This window comes from Branchiostoma belcheri, unplaced genomic scaffold (assembly GCF_001625305.1).
Source record: "Branchiostoma belcheri isolate BF01 breed outbred unplaced genomic scaffold, Haploidv18h27 scaffold11, whole genome shotgun sequence".
Classification (NCBI taxonomy): Eukaryota; Metazoa; Chordata; class Leptocardii; order Amphioxiformes; family Branchiostomatidae; genus Branchiostoma; species Branchiostoma belcheri.
The window spans coordinates 3,156,050-3,180,910 of NW_017802491.1; the positions used below are offsets into that span (position 1 = coordinate 3,156,050).

Here is a 24,861-nt window from a genome sequence, read left to right on the forward strand (position 1 = left end):
ATGTTCCTGTTCAGTAGGGGGGCTCTGGTCAGACTGCTAGTATCTAGAATCGTAGCATTGGCAGCCGTTACAAATATCTGGAAAACACTTTAAGAAGTTTTGAATTCCCTCCATGAGTTTGTTTTTCGAAAACACATTGACCTTTAGATTTAAGGTCCTTCGCTGTCCTTGGCTGTTTGTAACTCGACTGATCACGCAAGTCATCCTGTCTTTTGAATACCTGTTCGATGTTCTCACGGTGCCGTTGGGCCCTGGGGGATTTTTACAGGTGGTGTGTCCGGTGCAGGCCCGCAGGGCAGTAACTGTTTCGTGTAACGATATTGGCGTGATACGTAACCAGTTTGACATCCGCCTGTTTCCATGGGTAAGCAGTGTGCCAGTCGGTAACTATGTTGGGCCAAGAAATTATATATATATATATATATATATATATATATGTGAAAACTTTATGAAGTTTCGACTCGAGTGAAAAGTGTTTTAAGAGAGCTTAAAGAAGATATGACAATTTTTCTGACGAGTAAGCTGTACTGATTTTAGACATGTAGTAAATGTCTAAAACGCTAGCCCCCTTTTCAGGCTCTATGACTGCATTTCTTTCTTACAGCCCCAGCTATCCCGAATTCAAGAGGAGTGATAACGTTAATTATACCATAAGAAAAAGGAAGCGCATTATAAAACAGTCTAGACATGCTAGAAGACTCATCAGGTTAACAACATTAACAGTAGTTTCTTACGCGGTTTATACTAGTATCTTTTAATTTTGGTCAATATTATTATTAATGTTTCAACTGTCAAGACTTATAATAAAATCAATGACTTGACAATCACTTACCGGTGTCTTTCTCAACTTCCTTATAAGCAGTCGTTGCCGAACAAAGTCCAAGCCGCCAGGTACAACGGCGAGGAGAGGATAACTATACAGCGTAGTGTGCCGGGGTAGGCTGGCTGGTCCGCGAGATGTCACGTTTTCTAACGTGACGGTTGTCGTGAGGAAGAAGTCATCCTGACAAACGCAACGGGGGATGCAGCAGTCATTGCTACTCATTTACAACTACGGCATTCTCCGTTCCGTTCGTCAGGATGTTGGCAGGATGCAGAGGAAGTGCTGAGGAACTGTTGGCTTTACATTAGTAGTTCATTCAAATAAAAAAGTGAATAAGGTAGAATCTACACTGATATTTAGACCAGACTTCACAATGCAAGCGGCAAAACAAAAAAGAATGCTGATTGCATGTTCTTTTCACGTAAATCGCGAACTGACCCATGTAAAATTTAACATTATTGACGCTAAGAGTTTAACATTATTAATTAATATCATTACAAAATGTAAAATGTAATAACAAAAATTATTGATTGAACTTCATCTAAAACAAGTTTAGATACACGAATCACGCCTTTCTTGTTGAGCTTTGTTTTGTTTATTGATTTGATATTTGATTTAATATGGTGCTTAATATAAATTTCAACTGTAGTTTTCACTGCAGGACATAACCACTAGTAAACTGGGACTATGATCTTTGTTTTCTTAATGTGAAGACATTCACACACGAAATAAGAAATAAGTAATTGACCGCTCTTGTGTGGAGTCGATCACGACTTCAATTTCAAACGTCAAAGAATCTTTAGACATACATGCTACAAAGCTGGCGTAAGACATATATGTGTGTACATGGGTGAATCTGATTGGAGATTAATAACCACCTAATGACCCAGTAACTAAAAACGCGCCAGTTATTGAAGGATTGCTGAGGTTTGATCCACTCACACCTTGGTCTCTACCAGCGGGCTTCACTAGCTATATGGCAGCTGGAAAGAGTAGATTTTTTTTGCGAAATAGACAGATAACATGAGTTGCCGGTCCGCTAAAACTCGGAGCCAATTTGCGGATCACAGTTTGCGGTACGACAAACTGTGCCCCTTCAGTGTCGGACCAACTCCCCTGGCATAAATCTGTCTACTCTTTTCACCGCTTCTGAAGCCTGATGAAGCCTCAACATGCATCGGCGGGATCCGGAACGATCTTTACTCTTTTAATACCGATAAATGAGTTGTGGCTCTCAAGCACGGGACCGTCCTACCCGAGAGGACGCCCCTAACCAAAGTTAGGTACCCCTTTTTACCTGAGTCGAGTGAAGAAATTGGCATGAAGAGTATATCATTGGCCCCTGACAGGGGTTTGAATCCAAAAGATAGAGTTGCTAAAATACTTCAATGGAATGTTAAAGTATAGCATTGCTTTCCTAACGTTGCCTTTGAGCCCTTTAATATTCCAAGCGTCAGGGCCGATTAGATGTAGACTTTACAATCGACCCGTGGCGCTAGGAAGATTAAAAAGCTCTTTTTCGATGGTCTTTTTTTATTCTTTTGTAAATTGAACAGGACGCCATACCTCCAAATGTGGGAAATTTACCTGCCGGCTGTCTTGACGACGTCACCCGGGAAGGGCTTTTCTTCCCCACGCAGCTATGGTTAGAAATTACAAAAACTGCCGTGGCGAAGAACAGCTCTTAGCGAGGAGTCATGGACGTTTTTACACTTCATGTCTCATTTTTCCTTCACTTTTTAATGACAAAAGGTGTTTTACATGTAAAATCTTACAATCAACTCATATAGGCATAGAAGCGTCGAATAACTCAGAAGAAGAATATGAAACAGGTACATGTACATACCTTTGTCCTTCTGCTAATCAACCACTATTTTCTCATAGTAGCCTCCTTTGCAGACGCTGACGGACGTTTTTTTTTCAACTACAGCTGTTGATTTTCTTGCAGCTATAAAGCTCTTCTTTAAAACCTGGTTCTGATTGCTCGTAGAAGTCTGACCGCTGTGGTGCGTACCGTGGTGAAATACAGTACTGTACAGACTATACGTAGACAGCGGTGACACACCGGGACTGAGGTTGTCAAAGAAGTACTAGTAACTGAATGTAGTCAATGGTCACTTTTCTCTCTGCTATATATGAATAGTATATATCTCTCAAGTTCATCTTTTATTATAATAGGGATACGGACGTTATATTTGCCTGAATGTGCGCAGGCGCCAAATAAAGCAAGGACTTTATTCAGCTGAAGAGAGCAATTCCGTTGACCCGAGCGTCAGCGTGCGGCTAATTCTAGCACCGTTTATTTATCCTTTGGAAGTCGTTGACCATCTGGTAACAATGGATGTTGGTATCAGTGGAAACAATATGACTGTCGACTTTCTTTTGGCCGTGTCGAAAGCGTCTTTTAGGCGGCTAACATGTGTTTGCAGACAAGAATAGCTTCGCAGACTATTCCCATGTGGTGACATTGGTAGTCAAAGAAGTACTGAGTAACTGAATGTAGTCAATGGTCACTTTTCTCTCTGCTATATATGAATAGTATATATCTCTCAAGTTCATCTTTTATTATAATAGGGATACGGACGTTTTATTTGCCTGTATGTGCGCAGGCGCCAAATTAAGCAAGGACTTTATTCAGCTGAAGAGAGCAATTCCGTTGACCCGAGCGTCAGCGCGCGGCTAATTCTAGCACCGTTTATTTATCCTTTGGAAGTCGTTGACCATCTGGTAACAATGGAGTGGAGAATGTTGGTATCAGTGGAAACAACATGACTGTCGTCTTTCTTTTGGCCGTGTCAAAAGCGTCTTTTAGGCGGCTAACATGTGTTTGCAGACAAGAATAGCTTCGCAGACTATTCCCATGTGGTGACATTGGTAGTCAAAGAAGTACTGAGTAACTGAATGTAGTCAATGGTCACTTTTCTCTCTGCTATATATGAATAGTATATATCTCTCAAGTTCATCTTTTATTATAATAGGGATACGGACGTTTTATTTGCCTGTATGTGCGCAGGCGCCAAATTAAGCAAGGACTTTATTCAGCTGAAGAGAGCAATTCCGTTGACCCGAGCGTCAGCGCGCGGCTAATTCTAGCACCGTTTATTTATCCTTTGGAAGTCGTTGACCATCTGGTAACAATGGAGTGGAGAATGTTGGTATCAGTGGAAACAACATGACTGTCGTCTTTCTTTTGGCCGTGTCAAAAGCGTCTTTTAGGCGGCTAACATGTGTTTGCAGACAAGAATAGCTTCGCAGACTATTCCCATGTGGTGACATTGGCATTGGCGCAACTGCGATCGTGCTACGTTTGTACTACCCACGTGAACGCAGCTGAGGTTGTTTTTTTTTTTTCGTGCCGAACCGAACGGGAGCAGGCTACGTGGGCGGAATGGAACCTTCTCTCGCGGCTGGTTATAGGATGACCGGCTATTAAAAGAACGCGTTAAAAACTCTTCAAAACGCTGTATCAAAATTCAAATAAAAAAGTTTAGGTCATTTCTGATGGTGGTACGTCAGGCTCGGTACGTAGCTAGATTACGTGGCGATGATTGACATAATTAATGAGGAAGTTCTAGAAATCAGTCAAGTAGGTTTAAACCTCCTTGTATAAATCTCTTTGGACTAACGTTATCTGTAAATATACATTTATGGTTTATTCATGTATTCCATACGTTCGCCACAAATTACTTTTTTAGTCGATGCAAAAACCGGCTATTAAACAAGAAGACGACAATAAAAATCAATGTCAAATACGAAATACATGTAATTACATGTACGAAATACATGTACATGTATATGTGGAAGGACAAAAGTGCAACGAACTGAAGTGACTTTTGTCGGCCACTGTAAGAACTACAGCTACAGTGTCTGATAATAGTGGCTTTTAGCGATCTTTGTCAGTACTGCAGCTAAAATTTACTAGCATTGGCTGTGTATAACGAACCAATCACAGCTTGGTTACACAGAGCTTCCTGCCAAAGCTGGATCCTGGCGTCCCAACACTCGACCAATCAACACCTAAAAAATCTGACCAATGACAACTCACTTTTCAAAATATAAGCCAATCATTAAGCTTTACTATAGTGTCGTCATGATTACCGCCAGGGTACAAATACCTGGAGTATACGCCTGTGGCCAAATTTTGAAATCTCAAAATGGCACGTACTAAGCAGACCGCTCGTAAGTCCACTGGAGGTAAGGCTCCCAGGAAGCAGCTGGCCACCAAGGCCGCTCGCAAGAGCGCCCCGGCCACCGGAGGTGTCAAGAAGCCTCACCGTTACAGGCCCGGCACCGTGGCTCTCAGGGAGATCCGTCGTTACCAGAAGTCCACCGAGCTGCTCATCCGCAAGCTGCCCTTCCAGCGCCTGGTCAGGGAAATCGCCCAGGACTTCAAGACCGACCTGCGCTTCCAGAGCTCTGCCGTCATGGCTCTGCAGGAGGCTAGCGAGGCCTACCTGGTCGGTCTCTTCGAGGACACCAACCTGTGCGCCATCCACGCCAAGCGTGTCACCATCATGCCCAAGGACATCCAGCTGGCCCGCCGTATCCGTGGCGAGCGTGCTTAAACACCCAGCCTGACCCAAGTAACCCCGGCCCTTTTCAGGGCCACCCACATTTTCCAAAAAGAACCATGTTGTCGTCATGTTACAACCTACATTCAGAAACACGTGCCACACACAACACCTATTTATTTGCGCGCTACAAGTAGAATGTGGGGAGGGGAAGAAATGGACAGAAACAGCAGTCTGAGCAAGTCACAAACGAATGCATTTCCCCCTTCTTTGGGCCTTACTTTTATAATTTAACCCATGATTATAACATACTGTGTAGTGCGACTGGATTATAAATTTACATGGTGCCTGTGCTAACGGCCGCCTGCAACCGCAATGATCGCCTTCTCGTAGGTCCGTATACTAAATCTCCCAGCAGATTCGTTCGGGGGCATCAAGGAGCTTTCATCACAATGAAAGCTCCTTGGGGGCATGCAGGGGACGATCAAACATTTTGCCCATCTACGGGCCGGCGGCCAATATAGACTCGCCTTGCCCCTGAGAATCTGCTCGGAGGTCAGATCCGTCAGTAGACATTTTGAATCGTCCAACGTACGAACCAAAGTTTGAATTTACGTATATCATCAATTTGATCAAACACCGTATGCAAATTTGCTTGCGGAGCCGACATTACTGGCAGCAGCCATGCTCCCTATCACGTCCGCAACAACCGGATAGGATCCAAAATTTGCATGCGCTTTCTTATAAATAGGTCGTGCACACAACTTACGCCATTCGTTCTGCACATTGATCGAGAACACCATGCCGCCTAAAGGAGGAGGAAAAGCCGCCAAGAAGGCCGGTAAGGCCAGGCCCGCTGGAGCCAAGGGCAAGAGGAGGAGAAAGAGGAGGGAGACCTTCGGTGTCTACATCTACAAGGTGCTCAAGCAGGTGCACCCCGACACCGGTGTCTCCAGCAAGGCCATGGGCATCATGAACTCCTTCGTCAACGATATCTTCGAGCGTATCGCCGCTGAGGCTTCCCGCCTGGCTCACTACAACAAGCGCTCCACCATCAGCAGCCGGGAGATCCAGACCGCCGTGCGTCTGCTGCTGCCTGGCGAGTTGGCCAAGCACGCCGTCAGCGAGGGCACCAAGGCCGTCACCAAGTACACCAGCTCCAAGTAAACTGCCTGACCGCCCGACCAGTATACCCCGGCCCTTTTCAGGGCCAACCAAATCTTCCCAAAAGCCCTCTATCGTGTCTCAGATATAATCTTGAAAGTGTGCAACACTGCTTATTTATTACGATCAAACGATCGAGCAGTTGTTGCGCTAGATCAGTCGATGTGTTTGTCATAATTTGCCGTGCTGTGGACAACGAAGGCATTCGCCCCACTAGCACATTGGGTCACAACCAGCACAGGTTAAGCTTTGTTATGAAGTAGGAAAATTATCTGGTATACACATGGTGGTAGGGGCGCGTCTTTCCCGGCGCCACATGAGCTCTTTCCCGCCCGCCTCATCTAGGTTTCCTAGTGTGTATTTCACGATGGGAGATTGATTAGCCCTAGTCTTCACCAGGCATCGCGGATCGCTGGGAAAATAGTACAAATTGGCCAAAATAAAGGGATAGTATACAAGGGAAGATCCCGGGCCATAGAAGATCCAATATTTAGAACATGGCCACCTTACCTCAGCCAATCAGGAGCCTGTATTTCTTGTGACTAAATCCACATAGTGTGGTCCCCAAAGGGACAGGGGTGTACTAACCAACGAATAAATTAGACTAAGTCGGAGACGCCCATGTACTAACCAACGAATAAATTGACTAAGTTGGAGACGCCCACCATTCACATGCAAATAAAATCAATTAAAAAAATTAACAACACAGGAAAACAGCAATTTGATTTTCCTGTACATCTTTATTCAAAAAGGTAAACAACTTGAAGAAACACTCATGACAATGAAAGTGAACAACGAACAGAGAATGAATAATGAGTATGGATGAAGCAAAAAAAATCAGAGGGTTTCTTACAAATGTCAAGTAAAACGAGAGTTTCTCATACATTGTAAAAAATGAAACACGGAAGCTACAAACTTTTAGCGATACATTAAAACGATGCAAAGTCTTCCCAACATGTCTAACACGATTCGCACATTTTTAAACTTTGAAAACAAAATACGGTAAAACTAAAAAAAAGAATACACCAACATGGTTGGACAGCAGGACAGGCACTGGGCGAGGGAGGGAAGTGGTTAGAGCAGGAACGGCTTGGGAACAGAACAGGCTGGCAGAAAGACGCCACGACCAACTTCTTTCAGATCAGATCAGAGACTGCTGTCTCAACAGACAAACCAGAATTTTTCAACTAAAAAACAGAAGGCATTGTGGGGCTAGCATGACAAGAAAGCAACCGCTATGCATATTTCACATAAGGCTACGAAAAGTAGCTCAGCTGCAATTCATGAATGGGAACAAAAGGATGTACTACAAGCTGTAATGTTGTTGGTAAGGTTTCTAGGAAAACAAATGAGTGTTTTTTTTATTTAAAACAAAACATGTTTCTGTAAAATGTATTTTTTCTGCTTCGGAAAAATGGCCATGTTCTAAGTCAGTTAAAGGATGGGCGAATTGCTCGTATATGTGGATTTGGTACAGCCCCGCACCCCCCTCGGATTTTGTTGGCACCCCTCGGGCTCCGCCCTCGGGATGCCAACAAAATCCTTGGGAGGGCGGGGCTGTACCAAATCCACATAAACTCGCTCCGCCCATCCTTTAACTAATACTTGCGACCCACGGAGTTGAGTGTGAAGGTTGTACTATAAAATGACCCTATCACTTCGAACGAATTGACCATAATAGTACTCTCCAAGCAGAGGTCGTGGGGGAATGATCGTTACATTTTTATATATGGCCGTTTTTTTTTGTCCTGACCCCCACCAACGGTGGCCGCGGACCTTCTCTGGCTAATGGATACTGCCTGGCCAATTTGATACTGTCTTTTTGCCACCGAGAGGGATCTGCTTGGAGATTACATAATAGTACTAGTGGCTGGGCATGTTTTCGGGACCCAGTAATTCACAGTACAGCGGGCGTCCTTCAGATGAGCCGAAGGTATTGTTTAATTTTTCTGCGGCTGTACTATGTCGTAAGACTTGTTTACTCTGATTTTATTAGGCATAGTGGCTTGCAGAAACTGAATGTTCGAATAAATGTAACAAGTTTTGACATTATTGAATAGGATTCTATATAACATATATTAATTGTTTTAGGATTCTGAAGGATTCTAGTATTTTCTTTAATACTGAACAGTTCACCAGAATCTCCAATGTTACCATAAACAAATAATGGACGAGGTCCGCATAATCACACCAGTACTAATAGCACCGACGAGCCCCAGACAGTTATCAGATGTCACTGAGATCTCACAATGTCTGGACGTGGCAAAGGAGGCAAGGGTCTGGGTAAGGGAGGCGCCAAGCGTCACCGTAAGGTGTTGCGTGATAACATCCAGGGCATCCACAAGCCCGCTATCCGTCGTCTGGCCCGCCGTGGTGGTGTCAAGCGTATTTCCGGTCTCATCTACGAGGAGACCCGTGGCGTCCTCAAGGTCTTCCTGCCGTCACCTACACCGAGCACGCCAAGCGCAAGACTGTCACCGCCATGGACGTTGTCTACGCTCTGAAGCGCCAGGGCCGCACTCTGTACGGCTTCGGCGGCTAGACCCCCTGACTGAATACGAGAACCCCGGCCCTTTTCAGGGCCACCCACACCTTCATAAAGAACCGTGTCTGTATCAGTCTGATGGTTAACTATTGTTGATATGGCCATAATTAATTTGTGGTCAGGATGTACAAACAATATCATATCCAGTGGCTTCGCTTCATCACCAGATCTGTACTGGAAATAACGGTCTGGTTTTGCAACAGCGGGCCACCTACGAAATATGTGTAGTGAATTCATGAAGGGGTGAAAATGGAGGGAGCCATTTATAACAACACCCTTAGAAATTGTGAGGCGTTTTCTAGCTTCCGGGATAGGAATATGTAATCTGGCCATTTAAAACACTGAAGACACCAAGCATTTGCATCACGTACGGCCGGCATCAGCATAAATCTGGGACTGAATCATCCACTTTCTAATGTTTATATATGTGTGGAATGGCATCGCATCAGCTATTAGTATGGGTAAACGTTATGACAAGGAGTGAACATATGATAAAGCTCTTTTGAGAAGATGTGGGTGGCCCTGAAAAGGGCCGGAATTTATGTGCCTTTCCGTCGATTTAACTTGACTTAGATGCTGTCTTCTTGGGCAGGAGCACGGCGTGGATGTTGGGCAGGACACCTCCCTGGGCAATGGTCACGCCGGACAGAAGCTTGTTCAACTCCTCGTCGTTACGGACGGCCAGCTGAAGGTGACGGGGGATGATCCTGGTCTTCTTGTTGTCACGGGCAGCGTTGCCGGCCAACTCGAGGATCTCAGCAGTCAGGTACTCCAGCACGGCGGCCAGGTAGACTGGGGCGCCGGCACCGACACGCTCGGCATAGTTGCCCTTGCGCAGGAAACGGTGCACACGGCCGACAGGGAACTGAAGCCCTGCACGGGATGATCGGCTCTTGGCCTTAGCACGTGCCTTTCCTCCTTTGCCACGTCCAGACATGATCGGATCAGTCGTTAGTCAATGATATGTTTCGAAAACATGAAGAAGGCAGGATTTTTTTAGAATTTGTACCAAGCATCTGGATTAAAGCTCTATTCATTCAACCAATAGGAATACAAGGTTCGGTGATTCCCCGCCAATAGCGTATGAGCTATTAAATATGGTCTCGGCCAGGTCCGTAATAAATGAAGAAAAAAAAGATTATTGGTCGGGAATATTTTCACTATGAACCCAAAGATGTGTTGTAAATATTTTACCGTCTTTTGTTCACAAAATTATCATGGCAAAAAAGGGCAAGTCTACGATTTTGTTTTACCCGTTTCCTACCACGTCCGCAATACCCTGCAATCAGAAAATTTGCATGAGCTCCTATATAAATACGCTCCGCTCCACTGCCCTACATCGCTAATTTGTTCGCTTGAGGTAGAACGATTAAGCAATGCCGCCGAAAGGAGGAGGAAAAGCCGCCAAGAAGGCCGGAAAGGCCAGGCCCGCTGGAGCCAAGGGCAAGAGGAGGAGAAGGAGAAAGGAGTCCTTCGGTGTCTACATCTACAAGGTGCTCAAGCAGGTGCATCCCGACACCGGTGTCTCCAGCAAGGCAATGGGCATCATGAACTCCTTCGTCAACGATATCTTCGAGCGTATCGCTGGTGAGGCTTCTCGCCTGGCTCACTACAACAAGCGCTCCACCATCAGCAGCCGGGAGATCCAGACCGCCGTGCGTCTGCTGCTGCCTGGCGAGCTGGCCAAGCACGCCGTCAGCGAGGGCACCAAGGCCGTCACCAAGTACACCAGCTCCAAGTAAACCGCCTGACCGCCCGACCAGTATAACCCGGCCCTTTTCAGGGCCACCCACATCTTTCGAAAGAACTACGTCTATCCCCAGTTTACTTTTATTACAGTAGATGCAGACAAAGCGTGAAAGTAGCCTGCAGGTCAGCCATATCTCATTTCTAGAGATAGGGCTGGCGATAAAGGCTGGCAACAAATCAATAAAGTAACGAATGTTATAGGAAAAAAAATCAACAGACTAGAAAATGACACCTTTACCCTGGAGATGCACCATCCCATGGAAACCCAAAACTGATAAGAGCGTGCGAAATGGCATAAGTTTCGCGAAAAAATAAGTTTCCATTTCTTCAATCCTCCATCACCTATTTCTTCTTTTCCTTTGGAATCGATTTTGGCATTCTACGACAGTCACATTACTATCGTTTTCCATTATTTTTTTGCAATTCAAGTTTGCTCATTTTTGTAGCGATTACTACTAGTATCAGTATGGTTGAAAACGGACTAGAATCCATGAGCGCGTTGCAACGTTGATGTCACCCATATAGTCAACTCAACATGGCCTTACTAAAACATTTTTTTTACGTTCACCTACCTGGGGCACGAAAGAAGGGAGCAGAAACCATGGATCTAATACTTCGAGCTTTAGCAAAGGCATAAAAGATATGTAATCTAATAGTGCTGCAAGGATGGGCAGTAGGCAGTAAGTATGGGTCTCCAAGCAGATCATACACCTTGCCACCGTATGATCTGCTTGGAGATTACTTTAGTAGTGGTGGGGGCATTTTACAACCAATATCATCATGATCATATGATGATGCATTCCTGAAACCAAGGAGATTGAACATCCTTGCACACTGATAAACCCACAGTCTACAGAAAATACACTTTGTTTAGAAAAAAAAACGTTACATCAAACGGTTATTGGTCTAAGTTATATGTATGTCCTTGGTATGACTCACGAAGCACGATACGAAGATGAGGATAGTGTACTCTCCAAGCAGAGGTTGTGGGGGAATGATCGTTAGCTTTTTATACATGACCTTTTTTTGTCGCTAATCCCCGTCGGTGGCCGGCGACCTTCTCTGGCTAATGGATACTGCCTGGCCAATTTGATACTGTCTTTTTGCCACCGAAAGGGATCTGCTTGGAGATTACTAGTACTAGCCTCCGGCTACGATAGCGAGGTACACCCCTCTTTTACTTTAGTATCACCTAAACTAGCGCATTGCATCCTGGGAGTGGACAAAATGGCGACCATGTTGCGAGGAATTCGTGCGATCTGTGGCGTAGCTTCAAGCCAAGTTTCTGTCCTAAATGCAACGGCTACAAGAGCATGTGCCACTGGCATTTGTTCCAAGAAGTTTTTCCTGCCTTTAGACACCCATCAAAGGCATAACTTCTCTTCTTTTAGTGCTGTTACAAAGGTAAGAAGAATGACACTTGACGAGGTCACGAACTTCTCGTGTCGCCATCTTGCACACAGTCCTTGCATGGCCACTCTTTTAGTACTGTACAATAAATTTGAAAGTAATTCGAACTAGTGGGTCTAGAACTACAACGTTTAGCTTCATTACCAAGTTTCTTATTCAGTACTCGTTCTCAGGACATTATACAGACAAATTTACATTGCAGTAGAAATATATTTATCATATTGCATTTATACTGTGCTGAAAAGCGATTGAAAGAGAGCATAATATGGTGAATCGTTTTGATATACACACGTTCATAGATGATATTGGATCAAGTAATGTGTTGTAGAATTTCGTACAGGTGCTAACAGTCTCTTATGAAGGTTACTTGCATGTTAAAATATGGTTTGTTTCTGATTTTCTGTCCCTCCAGTCCACTCAGAAGAGAATGCTGCTGCAGTGTGTGCGCAGTTATGCAGACCTGCCAGAGTTGACCATCAAGCAGATCAAGGAGAGAGTGTTGCTTGTGCTCAACCTATACGACAAAATCAACCCTGAGAAGGTGCGCTCATCCTTGTATCCTAAACATACATGCTGTAAAGTAAAAGGCTCAAATGCAGACACATTCAAATTTCCATAACATCTTTTTTTTGTCACTATCTTCACTTTCCAAAGGGAAAGTTATAATATGCAAACTATATATGGCAACATTGATTAAAAGTCAAAACATACTATACGGGTTAGTATAGTATAGGGGGTTAGGGAGTATGGGGATTATACAGCAAGCTGTTATTAGGACATGTCATTTATTGGTTTTCAGACATTTGGAGAAAATCCCCAAAGTCCACATTGCAGGAAGATTACTGAATAGGTATTTGTCTGAGGAAGATGATACATGTACTTAAAAGAAGTTGTGGTTGTTAATGCTAGAGACGTAACTTGCCATATATGTACCATTCCTATGCAGCTGAACTTGGAGGCCCATTTCATGAATGACTTGGGGTTAGACAGCCTGGACCAAGTGGAGATTGTAATGGCGATGGAGGATGAGTTCGGTAAGTATCTTTTATTGCACACTGGGGTTGATGGCCAAGGGAAAAGATAGTGATGGCTCAGGGACGTTATATGTGACACATGATCCAGTTTGACCTCACAAATGTCAGTGATGATCAAGACACAATAGATGCCATTATTAGAAGTTCAAACTTTTCCATGTATTGTTTTCAGCAAACGTGTAATTATAAATGTGTAATTTTGTCTTCCTATAGCTGTATCATCATTGAAACAATTTTGTTTGTATTCATGTAGGCTTCTGTGAATGATTATCATCATCATCACCATTACCTCTGTGTTCTTTGACAGAATTTACAATGTCTCTTTGTTAATTGCCTTGTAATTAATCCTTTAGAAAACGTATACAACTTCTTTTGTATACAATGCATTCATATGTAGTGAGTCTATTATAGTTTGAATAGCACATAGCACATCATTGCAATTGAGAAATACTCTTGTGTTTTCTGTTTCCAGGATTTGAGATCCCAGATTCTGATGCAGAGAAGCTGATGAAACCACAGGATATTTGTGACTACATTGCAGACAGGCAGGATGTGTATGAATAGCACCACAGGTGGGAACTGGTCCATGATGAACATCTTTCAAATATCCAATTTTCATCTTCTTCTTCTTCTTCTTGAGTACTCTCTAACCACCCCTACTGGGGTATCACTGAGAGGGGGGGGTGCGACGGACTATGGCTGCGCGGCCAGAAGCCCGGCCTTGAAGGCCTCCACTGTCTGGGCTTTTACAAGCTGGCCCGGTAACTTGTTCCACTCATTTATCGTTCTTGGAAAAAAAGAAAATCTAAAACAGTCTGTTTTGGCAGGTATTGCTTGATACTTATATTCATGACTTCCTCTGGTACGCCTATGGGCAGGTTTGAGGTATTGTTCCATTTGAATATTAATATGTCCATGAGTAATTTTATATAAAGATATCAAGCGAGCGGTTCTCCTTCTGTCAACAAGTAACGGCCACTGGAGGCGCTTTAGCATGTCAGAAACACTGCTGGTATAGTCATAATCACTAACAGCCATTCGCGCCGCCCTTCGTTGGACTCGCTCCAACGCCTGGGAACCACCGATGGTGTGGGGATCCCATACAGTCGCACAGTACTCCAGGTGTGGGCGTACAAGTGTTCTGTAGCATGTAGATTTGACACGAAGAGGACAGTGCGAAAGGTTACGGCGGATGACTGCCAGTATCCTATTAGCTCTACCAGTGACATAATTTATATGTGTGTCCCATTTCATATCCTGAGATATCTGCTTCAAATTTAGCACTGACCATTATTGAAAAATAAGTGCAAAGTACATGAAACATCATCAGTTTTGCACCCTATCTGCCAAACAGTCTGCCCACCCCAGGCATCACCTACATTTAAGAGTACCATCTAAATTTGGCATTGAAGGAAGCTCGAAGGGGCTTGAAAGCCTTAGGAAAGCTTATTTCTAGCCCCATGCCCCATATGGCTTGAAGTACATGTATTACATCTCACTGCTTATTGTTTATGGATATTAAGATTCATGCAATAGCTCACAGATTTTCGCCAAAAAGCAGTTACTCAAGCAACTGGATATGATTTTGGAAACGGTCAGACGTTTCAGCTAGTATCCACCAGCTTTCGTCAGTGACTGTCTTTTGGCATATCGTATTACCTGGATGTCTAACCTTCATTGACCTCACAGATTTTGTTTCCAGACCATGTTTCTGTCCTATTTTATATAACACTTTTTTGTTTTACAGATTGCTGTTGTTGGAGTTGGTACCAGTAGTACATGTGTGGAGAACATGCATCTCAAGATTTATATCAACATCAGTTCCAGACTTCAAAGTAGATGACTTGATGATATAAGCTTACTTAACAGAAGACATTTCGATGAAAATACTGTGATTCTCCAAGATAGCAATTCAGTAAACCCTTGTTACCTGGTGTTTGTTATGGACCTGTTTACTTTCAATCAAATTATCGATGTCTGAAGGAACTGGTCTGTACAACATTGTTCATTTCAAGCACTTCCTGTTAGAGTAAAATGAACCCTCTTTTCTGTGGATACGTTTTGTCTGTGTAAGTCACTATTAAACCTAGTGTTTGCGATACAACTTACATTATTGTTTTTTAATCTTTTATTACATAAAACATGATAACTTGTTCAAAGGTCTAGCTCACCTTTACTTTGTGACAAACTGAACGCACACTCATGTCACAATCAAGGAACCTAACATATAACAACATCCAATACATCATACATGTATAACTGAACATGTAGGGAAGTAATGTTTACTATTGGAAGATATGGAAAAAGAAAGCCCCAAATGACAGTGCTCAGCTGTTCTCAGATGTTGCAAAATGTACATCAGCATTCAAATGTCACAGGTGCATTCAAAAGGTATGTTTCAATTGCAACTTGCAAGTCATATCAGTATACCTGGGTTCTGCAGCTCAGTGCACTTTCAGGCTGAAGATTTCCAATGCACACAAGGCAATTTTGACTACACACTAAGTTTGCACTTTGCAGAGATTTTTGCAACATGGAATTGATAACTTTGACCTGTTCTTACTTTCGTAAAAACCCTTATACTTACACGTAAGTCTACGCTGGGTCGGTAAAAAAAGCCAGAGTGTACGTAGAGGTAATATGCTAATATACATCATAAAAGTCCCTGAAAAGCCCGAGTCGTATAGCCTGCTATGAAAGCCCTCTTTGTTTCTTGCCGCTTTCCATACACAGCCAGTTGCTAACTTCACTTCCTGTGCATGACCCTATTGAGGAATAACTGACCGTTCTTTTCTGTCTTGGTACGGTGCCCCAGCCACCAGTCTTTCCCTGCACTGAGCGTTAATGTCGCAAGGTGCGTTTCTGCAATCTCCAAGCAGATGTTGGGAGAAGCGTGGCGCTTTGCTCACTATGCCGCTTCGTGACAACGAACTGCCACACGAAAGGGGTCAATGAGGAATCGTCACACGGTTCTCTCCTAACGTCTGCTTGGAGATTATCGTACGTTTATGCTGGTTACCAGTAGAAAGTAGATGCTGGATTTTTTTTTTCATCCGAGCAAACTGGGGTAAAACATGACGTCCTTACCGGTGGTAGCTTGTCATGCGTTACATCGACTTCGGGCAGCTAACAGAGAAACGATCATGCCAACTTTAACATTAACATCTAAGACTATCAATGAGGACATTGGATGGGGTGTGTGCATCATTGGGAATTAATCCTAACCAAAGCCGGGACAGATATGCATTTCAGTCTGGTCAATGTGAGGGTGGAATGACCGAGTGCACTAAAGGTCATGTATTTTGTTTCTGGCATTCCACGATCTTCGGAAATGTCATTATGTTGCCCTGACAAGCTTAAGGTTATTAAACACATGCCTGTGAACACGAGATGTCGCAGCAAGAAAGCTAATTATTTGATACATTTACTCTCCAATATTATATAAAAAAACACGCTATCTCAATAGCTATATAGACGTACGGGTGCGCACGTCTCTAAGCTGAGAAGACCATGCAATGGCGATAGAATCAGCCTCAAATGACTTGCACCTTTATAGTTGGTAAGGATTAGGTCACAGGTACATTTTGTAGCATAGCATAGCGTCACCGCCATAGACTTTCAACTATGTCACAGGTGCAGAACTAGCCCTTTGTTTCCCTTGGATACCGGTATTCAAGCACAGCAAGTGGCACGGGAGACCAAAATAACGACTCTGGAGCCGGTAGTATCAGGCCTGTAGTTTCTCTTAACTCCGCAACATCGTTACTAATAAGTACTATCTATGAGTTTAGGAAAGTATCAAGATATATATGACGTTGGCTGACTGCTACTTATAGACGAGTAGCGGTTACCATAGTCCATCAGACGCGTCGTGTTTACAGACGCTTTATGAGTCCTTTTGTTACATTGAAAAACGATCTACCTGCCCGCCATTTCGTCGGAAAGGTGTTCTGGGGTGTGCGAGTACTACCTGCGTTTGTGCACATTTTCGGAACTTAGTCAAACCTGAATTACACAAAAGTATCAGGGGGTCGAAGACAACGAATGTGGCTTGCAGATAATGGGAAAAACTGGCGTATTCCGGGCATTGGGGCCTGACAGTCAAGGTCGTTTTCACCATCAACACTTTTTTCGTTAAGGTAATTGCAAAAATATGAGATAAAAGTACACTTTAGCCGCAATCTTTGATAAAATGTCGACAAATAATCGAAAATAGGAATCTTTTGGTAGCTGTCAGGAAAAGTTCGACCTCTCAGACTTATGCCGTCTTTCAGAACAAACTGCGTTTCTTAAGGGTAACAAACACACTTCTTAAGGTTCTTGGCCATTTCTTCCTTGAATAGGTGACTGCTTTCTATTGCGTCCGCACGGACACAATATATGCAGGGCACGCTGCGCGCGAAACTTCATTCTTACTCTTCAGTACGACTGTAAAAGTAATCATGTCCGCACCAGCAGCAGCACCTGCCAAGAAGGCAACCAAGGCTAAGAAGCCTAAGAAGCCAGCGGCCCACCCGCCGGTCGCCAAGATGGTCATCGCCGCCATCGCCGCCTTGAAGGACCGCAAGGGATCCTCCCTGCAGGCCATCAAGAAGTACATCGCCGCCAACTACAAGTTCGACGTCGTCAAGCAGGGCCATGTCATCAGGCGTGTCATCAAGAACATGCTGGCCAAGGGTCTGCTCACCCAGGCTAAGGGCAAGGGCGCCGCCGGCTCCTTCAGGCTCGGCGCTGCCGCCAAGAAGGCCCCCAAGAAGCCCAAGGCAAAGAAGCCCAAGGCAAAGAAGGCCAAGAAGCCCAAGAAGGCCAAGAAGCCAAAGGCAAAGAAGGCCAAGAAGCCAAAGGCAAAGAAGCCAAAGGCAAAGAAGGCCAAGAAGCCAGCAGCCAAGAAGGCAGCCAAGAAGCCAGCAGCCAAGAAGGCCAAGAAGCCAAAGAAGAAGGCAGCTCCCAAGAAGAAGTAGGTCTTCTCCTGACGGCAGAAACCACCGGCCCTTTTCAGGGCCACCCAAATATTCAAAAAGAGCTTATCATATCACTTGCTGTTAGGTCAATATATGTCTTCTCGGTAAGCAATTTTGTGTTACAATTTTGTGTTCCAAACATGTGGATGTGATACAAAAGGCTTTCCTTCATTGGTTAAACATAACGATTGGGAGCATTTTTTATCATTGTAGTTGGTTTGTCGGATTGTACAGATATCGGTACATACACACCTGGCGCTTTCTGTATAACAGAAACTATGTACAGTCGTACGCACATTACTTTTCAGTTCCTGCCTCTACCTTTTCTATCGGTCCCTTCCGTGTTTCGGTACCTCTGACACTACATGATATAACGTCCGCGGGCCGTATAGACGAGTATTTCACCTTTCACGACAGTTAGTTTAGAGAAATAAAAATGGAAAGAGGGAAGGAACTCTTTTCATGACAGACAGACAAGTTTTGATCTGACTTTGAAATCGTGTCTAACAAATGCTGTGTAAGCTAGTCGAAGCAACGGCTAATATCAGTTAAAGGAAGCCAATAATTTTGCAGGGCAAGCCAGTCGTCGCCATGTTCAGGTTGTTTTTTACTCGAGTGGGTGCGTGACCTGAGCGCCAAAACTGACCTGTGCGCCAAAACTGACCAATGAATGCTTCTGTATCAACACTTAATACAACTCAACAACAATTGCTGTTACTGATCCATACCGACACGGCGTCCTGGCAACCAATGGACGCCGCGTGTTTCGTTTGTTTAGCTCCTTGGCGGGATCTTCGATTGCTGGCAGTCCATTGAGGAACTGTTGTTTGTTCACTTTTTGTTCCACTTGGTAGCGCGACCTATCCAAGGACAGGTTACCGCTACCTGTAGTCACAATCGGCATGTACCTCAGACATACCTTGAGAATAACGTTGTCGCTGTGGTAGTTGCCCGGTATTTCAAATCATGGTTTACATGTCTGATGTCTTAAAAGCCTCAAACCTGGGAATGCCCAATGCGTGTATCAAGAACCATTTGTTGCTGCTGTGTGTTTATTACCACTGAGAACAGCTATTCACCGTATATGTACACCTGGGGTTCACTTTGTTTGACCCCAGCAACCTTAACGATGTTATTAGCGACGTAACCTGGCCAGATCCTTCACAACAATTTCACATGTTTGGCATAGATCGACGAAAATCGACGAATGGTGTAAATTTATATGTGGAGAGTAATTCCATTCATTTGTGTTGATGAATAGAATTCCGAAGAAACGTGATATTTGGCGCCTAAAAATCCCTTTGTCTTACCTTATTTGATTCCCATTTGGATTTCAACGTCTTTTCGGCACCAAGGTATCCTTTACAACCGACGAACAAAAGTAGAAAGCAGGCGGGGGAGGAGAGGGTGAACAGGTTGCTAACGTTTCCAGTATGGATAATTGATTTTCACTCACCAGAAGGATTCAGAAAAAATAGTTCCACGCGTAATCAAATGAGCTATATCTCTCAAAAGATTTTATCTTTCTGTTTGCACAGTGCCTTATTTATTTAAATTAGAATATCAGAACGACGATGTCTACCTCTCAAGAGCGTGCAGACAAGAACACCTTAAAGCTTCGCTACCTTCCCACTCATGTGGCTGTAGATAGATCATTAGCTAAACACTTCAAACGTCTAAGTTGTGATTACATAGAGCTCTTTCTAAGATTTTGGTGGCCCTGAAAAGGGCCGGTGTATTTGTTCTTCTGGTTGTTTAAGAAGACTTCTTCTTGGGCAGGAGCACGGCGTGGATGTTGGGCAGCACACCTCCCTGGGCGATGGTCACACCACCCAGCAGCCTGTTCAGCTCCTCGTCGTTACGGACGGCCAGCTGAAGGTGACGGGGGATGATCCTGGTCTTCTTGTTGTCGCGGGCAGCGTTGCCGGCCAACTCGAGGATCTCAGCGGTCAGGTACTCCAGCACGGCGGCCAGGTAGACTGGGGCGCCGGCACCGACGCGGTTGGCATAGTTGCCCTTGCGCAGGAAACGGTGCACACGGCCGACAGGGAACTGAAGCCCTGCACGGGAGGATCGGCTCTTCCCCTTTGCCTTCTTTCCCTTACCACGTCCAGACATGTTGATATCGCTTTGCTTACCTGTTTGTTGGTTGCAAAAAGATACTCTCTTGCGTCCCCGCTGCCTTTTTATAATAGCCGCGCGGACAAAAGAACACAGGGAACAGACCAATGACAGACACAGGTGTCAAAACTGACCAACCAACAAGAAATCGATTGAAAACTATCATCCAATCATCAACAGGGAGTTCTTTTGTGTACCGTTATCCACACATTTACATATTGGAGGCAATAAATACCAGGTAAGCGAATAGAGTTGCTACTTTTCGATTGAATCCTTCGTCGAAACGTTATCGCATCATGCCGCCAAAGACCCCAGGAAAGGCCGCCAAGAAGGCAGGTAAGGCCCGCCGTGCAGGTGGAGCCAAGAGGAGGAGGAGAAGGAGGGAGTCCTTCGGTATCTACATCTACAAGGTGCTCAAGCAGGTGCACCCCGACACCGGTGTCTCCAGCAAGGCCATGGGCATCATGAACTCCTTCGTCAACGACATCTTCGAGCGTATCGCTGGCGAGGCTTCCCGCCTGGCTCACTACAACAAGCGCTCCACCATCAGCAGCCGGGAGATCCAGACCGCCGTGCGTCTGCTGCTGCCTGGCGAGCTGGCCAAGCACGCCGTCAGCGAGGGCACCAAGGCCGTCACCAAGTACACCAGCTCCAAGTAAATCAACAACTGCAAGACCTACCACACCGGCCCTTTTCAGGGCCACCAACATATTTCTTGAGTGCTGTATCGTTTTCCGAAGTATGTCCGCAGTTCGTTCTTAGGAAGGTTTCTAAATACATTTGGGTTTTTGCTTGCTAAAGTATATATAAAGTAAAACCATTTGAGATATAGAAATGGCTACAAGTAACATAAGAGAACAGAACTTGCTCCTCCAATGGCCAACAGCGGTATGCAACCAACGGGGCCTGCTTACAGCGCCACATTTCTACATACCAACCTATTTGCGCAAAATTTTGCTGACTGTGGTGCTGACCGGTGCCAGACTAATAATATATTCTGGCAGACAGGGTATAGTTAGCCTGGGTGCCATCCGATTTGTAACGGCAACCTCGAATTTCGGGGTTTGCTAGCACATATATCGTACCGAATTTCGGGGCTGCCGTTACAATGGCACCCAGCCTTGGGACGGTACCCCTCAGGGCTCTAAAGTCACATGAATTGTACATGGATGACTGCCCAATCTGTCAAGTACCTGCTACAGGAACAGGTGTCAGAAGGAATCGTGAAATATACACACATAGAATACATTAGATGGAGGAGCAAAGTTCCCTCCCTCTTATATTTGGTTGGTTGTGCATCAATGGTCAAGTACTAGAAGTAAATGTTTGCGGGACGCCTTGAGTGCACCGCAGTGTTGTTCTACTACTGTGGCGTTAACTAGACAAAGCCACACTGAGTGATAAGGCGCGTAAAATTGAACACGATTGCGCCCAAACGGTAACCATATCTTTGCTGATACCTTTGTTTCCATCCCCATATTGGTTACGTGGGTGTCTCCCTCTAGAAGCGTGAAACTACATTGGTCCACAGAAGGGGTCAAAGTAAAATAAATATTGAGGTTTAGAAATGTCTGTTAGCATAGTCTGCGGGGCCGGGGCTATCATTGCCATGGCAATGATTGAATTCAATACATTAAAACCACCAGCGTTTAACGCAACAGCCTCTAAGTAGATACATGTACTTTGATACGTCTGACAAAATTTATGCTTTTGGGTATCCTAATTCAATAGTCCTGTGTTTAGCTAGTGATGTTTCACTGCAGATGTGCTTTAATCTTACTTGTCACGTGGATAATCATAGGGCAAGTGTATCTATAGTAGTTTTGTGCGAGACATGTATTAATAATATGATACATACTGTTGTGATATATAAACAGCTCTTTCTGGAAGGAGTGGGTGGCCCTGAAAAGGGCCGGGTTTCACGTCTCGGCTTACGATCTAAGCACGCTCGCCACGGATACGGCGGGCCAGCTGGATGTCCTTGGGCATGATGGTGACACGCTTGGCGTGGATGGCGCACAGGTTGGTGTCCTCGAAGAGACCGACCAGGTAGGCCTCGCTAGCCTCCTGCAGAGCCATGACAGCAGAGCTCTGGAAGCGAAGGTCGGTCTTGAAGTCCTGGGCGATTTCCCTGACCAGGCGCTGGAAGGGCAGCTTGCGGATGAGCAGCTCAGTGGACTTCTGGTAACGACGGATCTCCCTGAGAGCCACGGTGCCGGGCCTGTAACGGTGAGGCTTCTTGACACCTCCGGTGGCCGGGGCGCTCTTGCGAGCGGCCTTGGTGGCCAGCTGCTTCCTGGGGGCCTTGCCTCCAGTGGACTTACGGGCGGTCTGCTTGGTACGTGCCCGTTTTTAATTGGGGTATAACAAAATCAAAAAAAAGGGTGAAAACTAGACAAGAGAGACAGGAGGTTTTTTAACTATTTTCTTTTTTTTTCAACTTTTCGACGTGACAGAGACATAGACAAAGGAAGGGGAATAGAAAAAGGATGTGCCAAGCTACCCACGACAGGTTACTGTCCAAGTGCTCCCACCAACCCACTCCTGCCAACTTGACACATCAAAATAAAATAATGAAATAAAAGACAGACATTTCACAACAAAAAACTGATACGACTAGAAGGGAACGGGGGATTAAAACCGCAGGCGTAGTTTTCCCCCTACGACCTTCGCCCAACGTACTGAAGAGCACCACTGTGCTCGGAAAGCTGCCTCACCGAGGCGTACAAAGTCTAGCTTCAGTCTTGAGCGGAGGCACTCCTTGATGTACGGCACTATCTCAACGTGGGTTATAAACGTTTTGTCAAAGAGTGCCTCACATCTCGAGGACCAAATCCGTTTCCTCGCGATAGCGATGACGTAGATTATGACATCTCTCTTACACTTTGGCCAGGAGGTTGGCACAATACCGAAGATGACCATATGTTTATTGATCCGGAAGTCTGACAATATCCATCTCCTGATGAAGCCCTCCACCCATGTCCATGTGAGTAACACTTCGTTACAGGACCACATCACGTGGTCCATTGTTTCGAATCCATTGCAATTGTTCCTCGGACATGTGCCCGAGTGGATAAACCTCCACTTAGAGTACAGCAGAGCATTCGTCTTAAGGGCATGGTGGGCAACCAGCCACGCCGTGTCTTTAAGTCTGTTTTCCAGGAGGGGTGTTGGACTGATTGGAAGGTTAAAGACCAAGGAACGGAGCGCTTGTTTAGACAGACAGTTGGCACGTGAGCATCCTTCATCAGAAGGTCGTTGTACAGGGAACGCGTAGTACAGCCAGTGTCCCACTGTTTAGAGGGAGATGCTTCTACGAGTTCCAAAACACAGGTTTGGAGGGCCTTGTATTGAGGAGGGGCGTTCGGGGAATGGGGCATGTTGTTCGACCAGGTGGATGGGTCAAACCGTCTTAAGAAGAAGCCAAGCCAGTACCTGGCCAACTGTACCCAGGGCATTTTACTCTGCGACAAGATGTCCGAGAAGGGGCGACTGTACAGGCATTTCGCCTTTTTTGCTATGTTTGTCAGACCCCAGCCGCCCTTCTCAGGGGGGAGGTAGATTGTGTTCCGGCTTACCATCTCCCGCCGTTTATCCCAGAAGAAATGAAACAAGGCGGTTTCGATCTCTTTAATGACAGAATCAGGAGGGATGAACACCGACGCTATATACCATAGTTTGGCGGCGGCCAGTGCATTGGCCACCGTAACTCTGCCGGTGAAGGAAAGGGATCTGGTTCCCCACACCTGCAGAGTTTCAACGAATTTTCGTTTTCCCTCTTTCCAATTTGTGACAGGCATGTCGATGTTCCCGAAGGTTCCACCGAGTAGACGGATAGACCCCGATGTCCATTGTATGTTAACCGGACTGTCGGGTCTATGTCTCCATTTTCCCAGCCATAGTCCCTCACACTTATCTAAGTTTAACCTAGAACCAGAGCCCCTGTTGTAGAGGTCAACCAGGTCAAAGAGTCTCACTATCGATTTGTCTGATGTGGGGATGGTACGTGCCATCTTTACCTTCTTCCTGTGATGAAGTCGATGAATGAACTTAAGTGTAACTGTTGGAATTTATACATACGCGGGCTTAGCCACAATTGGTCAGTTTTGAAATTTACAACAACGTCATTGGTCCTTTTATCTTATCCCCTATTGGATAAAGTACTTTTACCTGATTGGACCGAAGGGTGAACATCAGAATCCGACTTTTGCAGCAAGGTCGCGGACTAAAAAATTCTACTATCATGATTGGACAGCTAATGGCTGGGCTAGCCCAAACAATCAGAGGGTCTACAATATGGATATAAACTGATATCAAATGTGTTCTAACAAATAAATAATGTTTGTAATTTAAATATAGTTCCTAAAACTGTATCTAATCAAAATTTATCATATGTTTTTGACTGTTTAGGCATTTTTGGTCATTTCTAATGGTTAAGTGCAACCCCCTTTTCTTGAATGTTACTGTCTTCGCTACTGTAATTGGTCAAATTATGTGCCACGCCATTGGTCCTTTCAACTATCGTGGACGTTGATTGGGCTTG

At 44.9% G+C, this 24,861-nt stretch overlaps 7 protein-coding genes and 1 pseudogene across 7 annotated transcripts in view; 5 read left to right on the forward strand and 3 right to left on the reverse strand.

The window, feature by feature from the left end:
• The first annotated feature begins 4,977 nt into the window (after positions 1–4,977).
• LOC109486049 (histone H3-like) lies at positions 4,978–6,984 on the forward strand. Its single transcript, XM_019789744.1, has 2 exons — positions 4,978–5,380; positions 6,149–6,984. Exons 1-2 carry the CDS (start codon positions 4,978–4,980, stop codon positions 6,499–6,501), a joined length of 756 nt encoding a protein of 251 aa, XP_019645303.1. The 3' UTR covers positions 6,502–6,984.
• A 1,763-nt stretch (positions 6,985–8,747) lies between these two features.
• Positions 8,748–9,056, forward strand: LOC109485869 (annotated as a pseudogene).
• A 531-nt stretch (positions 9,057–9,587) lies between these two features.
• LOC109485735 (histone H2A-like) lies at positions 9,588–9,995 on the reverse strand. The gene has a single exon (XM_019789412.1). The coding sequence runs from the start codon at positions 9,978–9,980 to the stop codon at positions 9,603–9,605; it is 378 nt and encodes a 125-aa protein (XP_019644971.1). The 5' UTR covers positions 9,981–9,995; the 3' UTR covers positions 9,588–9,602.
• A 409-nt stretch (positions 9,996–10,404) lies between these two features.
• On the forward strand, positions 10,405–10,834 carry LOC109485771 (late histone H2B.L4-like). The gene has a single exon (XM_019789459.1). It carries the CDS (start codon positions 10,420–10,422, stop codon positions 10,783–10,785), a length of 366 nt encoding a protein of 121 aa, XP_019645018.1. The 5' UTR covers positions 10,405–10,419; the 3' UTR covers positions 10,786–10,834.
• Positions 10,835–11,978: 1,144 nt separating this feature from the next.
• On the forward strand, positions 11,979–15,344 carry LOC109485618 (acyl carrier protein, mitochondrial-like). The gene is made up of 5 exons (XM_019789308.1): positions 11,979–12,196; positions 12,615–12,743; positions 13,149–13,236; positions 13,709–13,808; positions 14,984–15,344. Exons 1-4 carry the CDS (start codon positions 12,020–12,022, stop codon positions 13,798–13,800), a joined length of 486 nt encoding a protein of 161 aa, XP_019644867.1. The 5' UTR covers positions 11,979–12,019; the 3' UTR covers positions 13,801–13,808; positions 14,984–15,344.
• Positions 15,345–17,667: 2,323 nt separating this feature from the next.
• Positions 17,668–21,007, forward strand: LOC109485471 (histone H2B.1-like). The gene is made up of 2 exons (XM_019789110.1): positions 17,668–18,193; positions 20,698–21,007. Exons 1-2 carry the CDS (start codon positions 17,679–17,681, stop codon positions 20,975–20,977), a joined length of 795 nt encoding a protein of 264 aa, XP_019644669.1. The 5' UTR covers positions 17,668–17,678; the 3' UTR covers positions 20,978–21,007.
• On the reverse strand, positions 19,953–20,380 carry LOC109485803 (late histone H2A.2.2-like). The gene has a single exon (XM_019789487.1). It carries the CDS (start codon positions 20,313–20,315, stop codon positions 19,953–19,955), a length of 363 nt encoding a protein of 120 aa, XP_019645046.1. The 5' UTR covers positions 20,316–20,380.
• An 885-nt stretch (positions 21,008–21,892) lies between the features above and the next one.
• LOC109482004 (histone H3-like centromeric protein CSE4) overlaps positions 21,893–24,861 on the reverse strand; it is a 3,480-nt gene continuing 511 nt past the window's right edge. Inside the window, exons 2-3 of the mRNA XM_019784642.1 lie at positions 23,036–23,092; positions 21,893–22,672 (exon numbers count right to left, since the gene is read on the reverse strand). Of these exons, the coding sequence (XP_019640201.1) occupies positions 22,257–22,672; positions 23,036–23,092 (473 nt within the window). The 3' untranslated portion in view covers positions 21,893–22,256. The remainder of the gene's footprint in view (positions 22,673–23,035; positions 23,093–24,861) is intronic.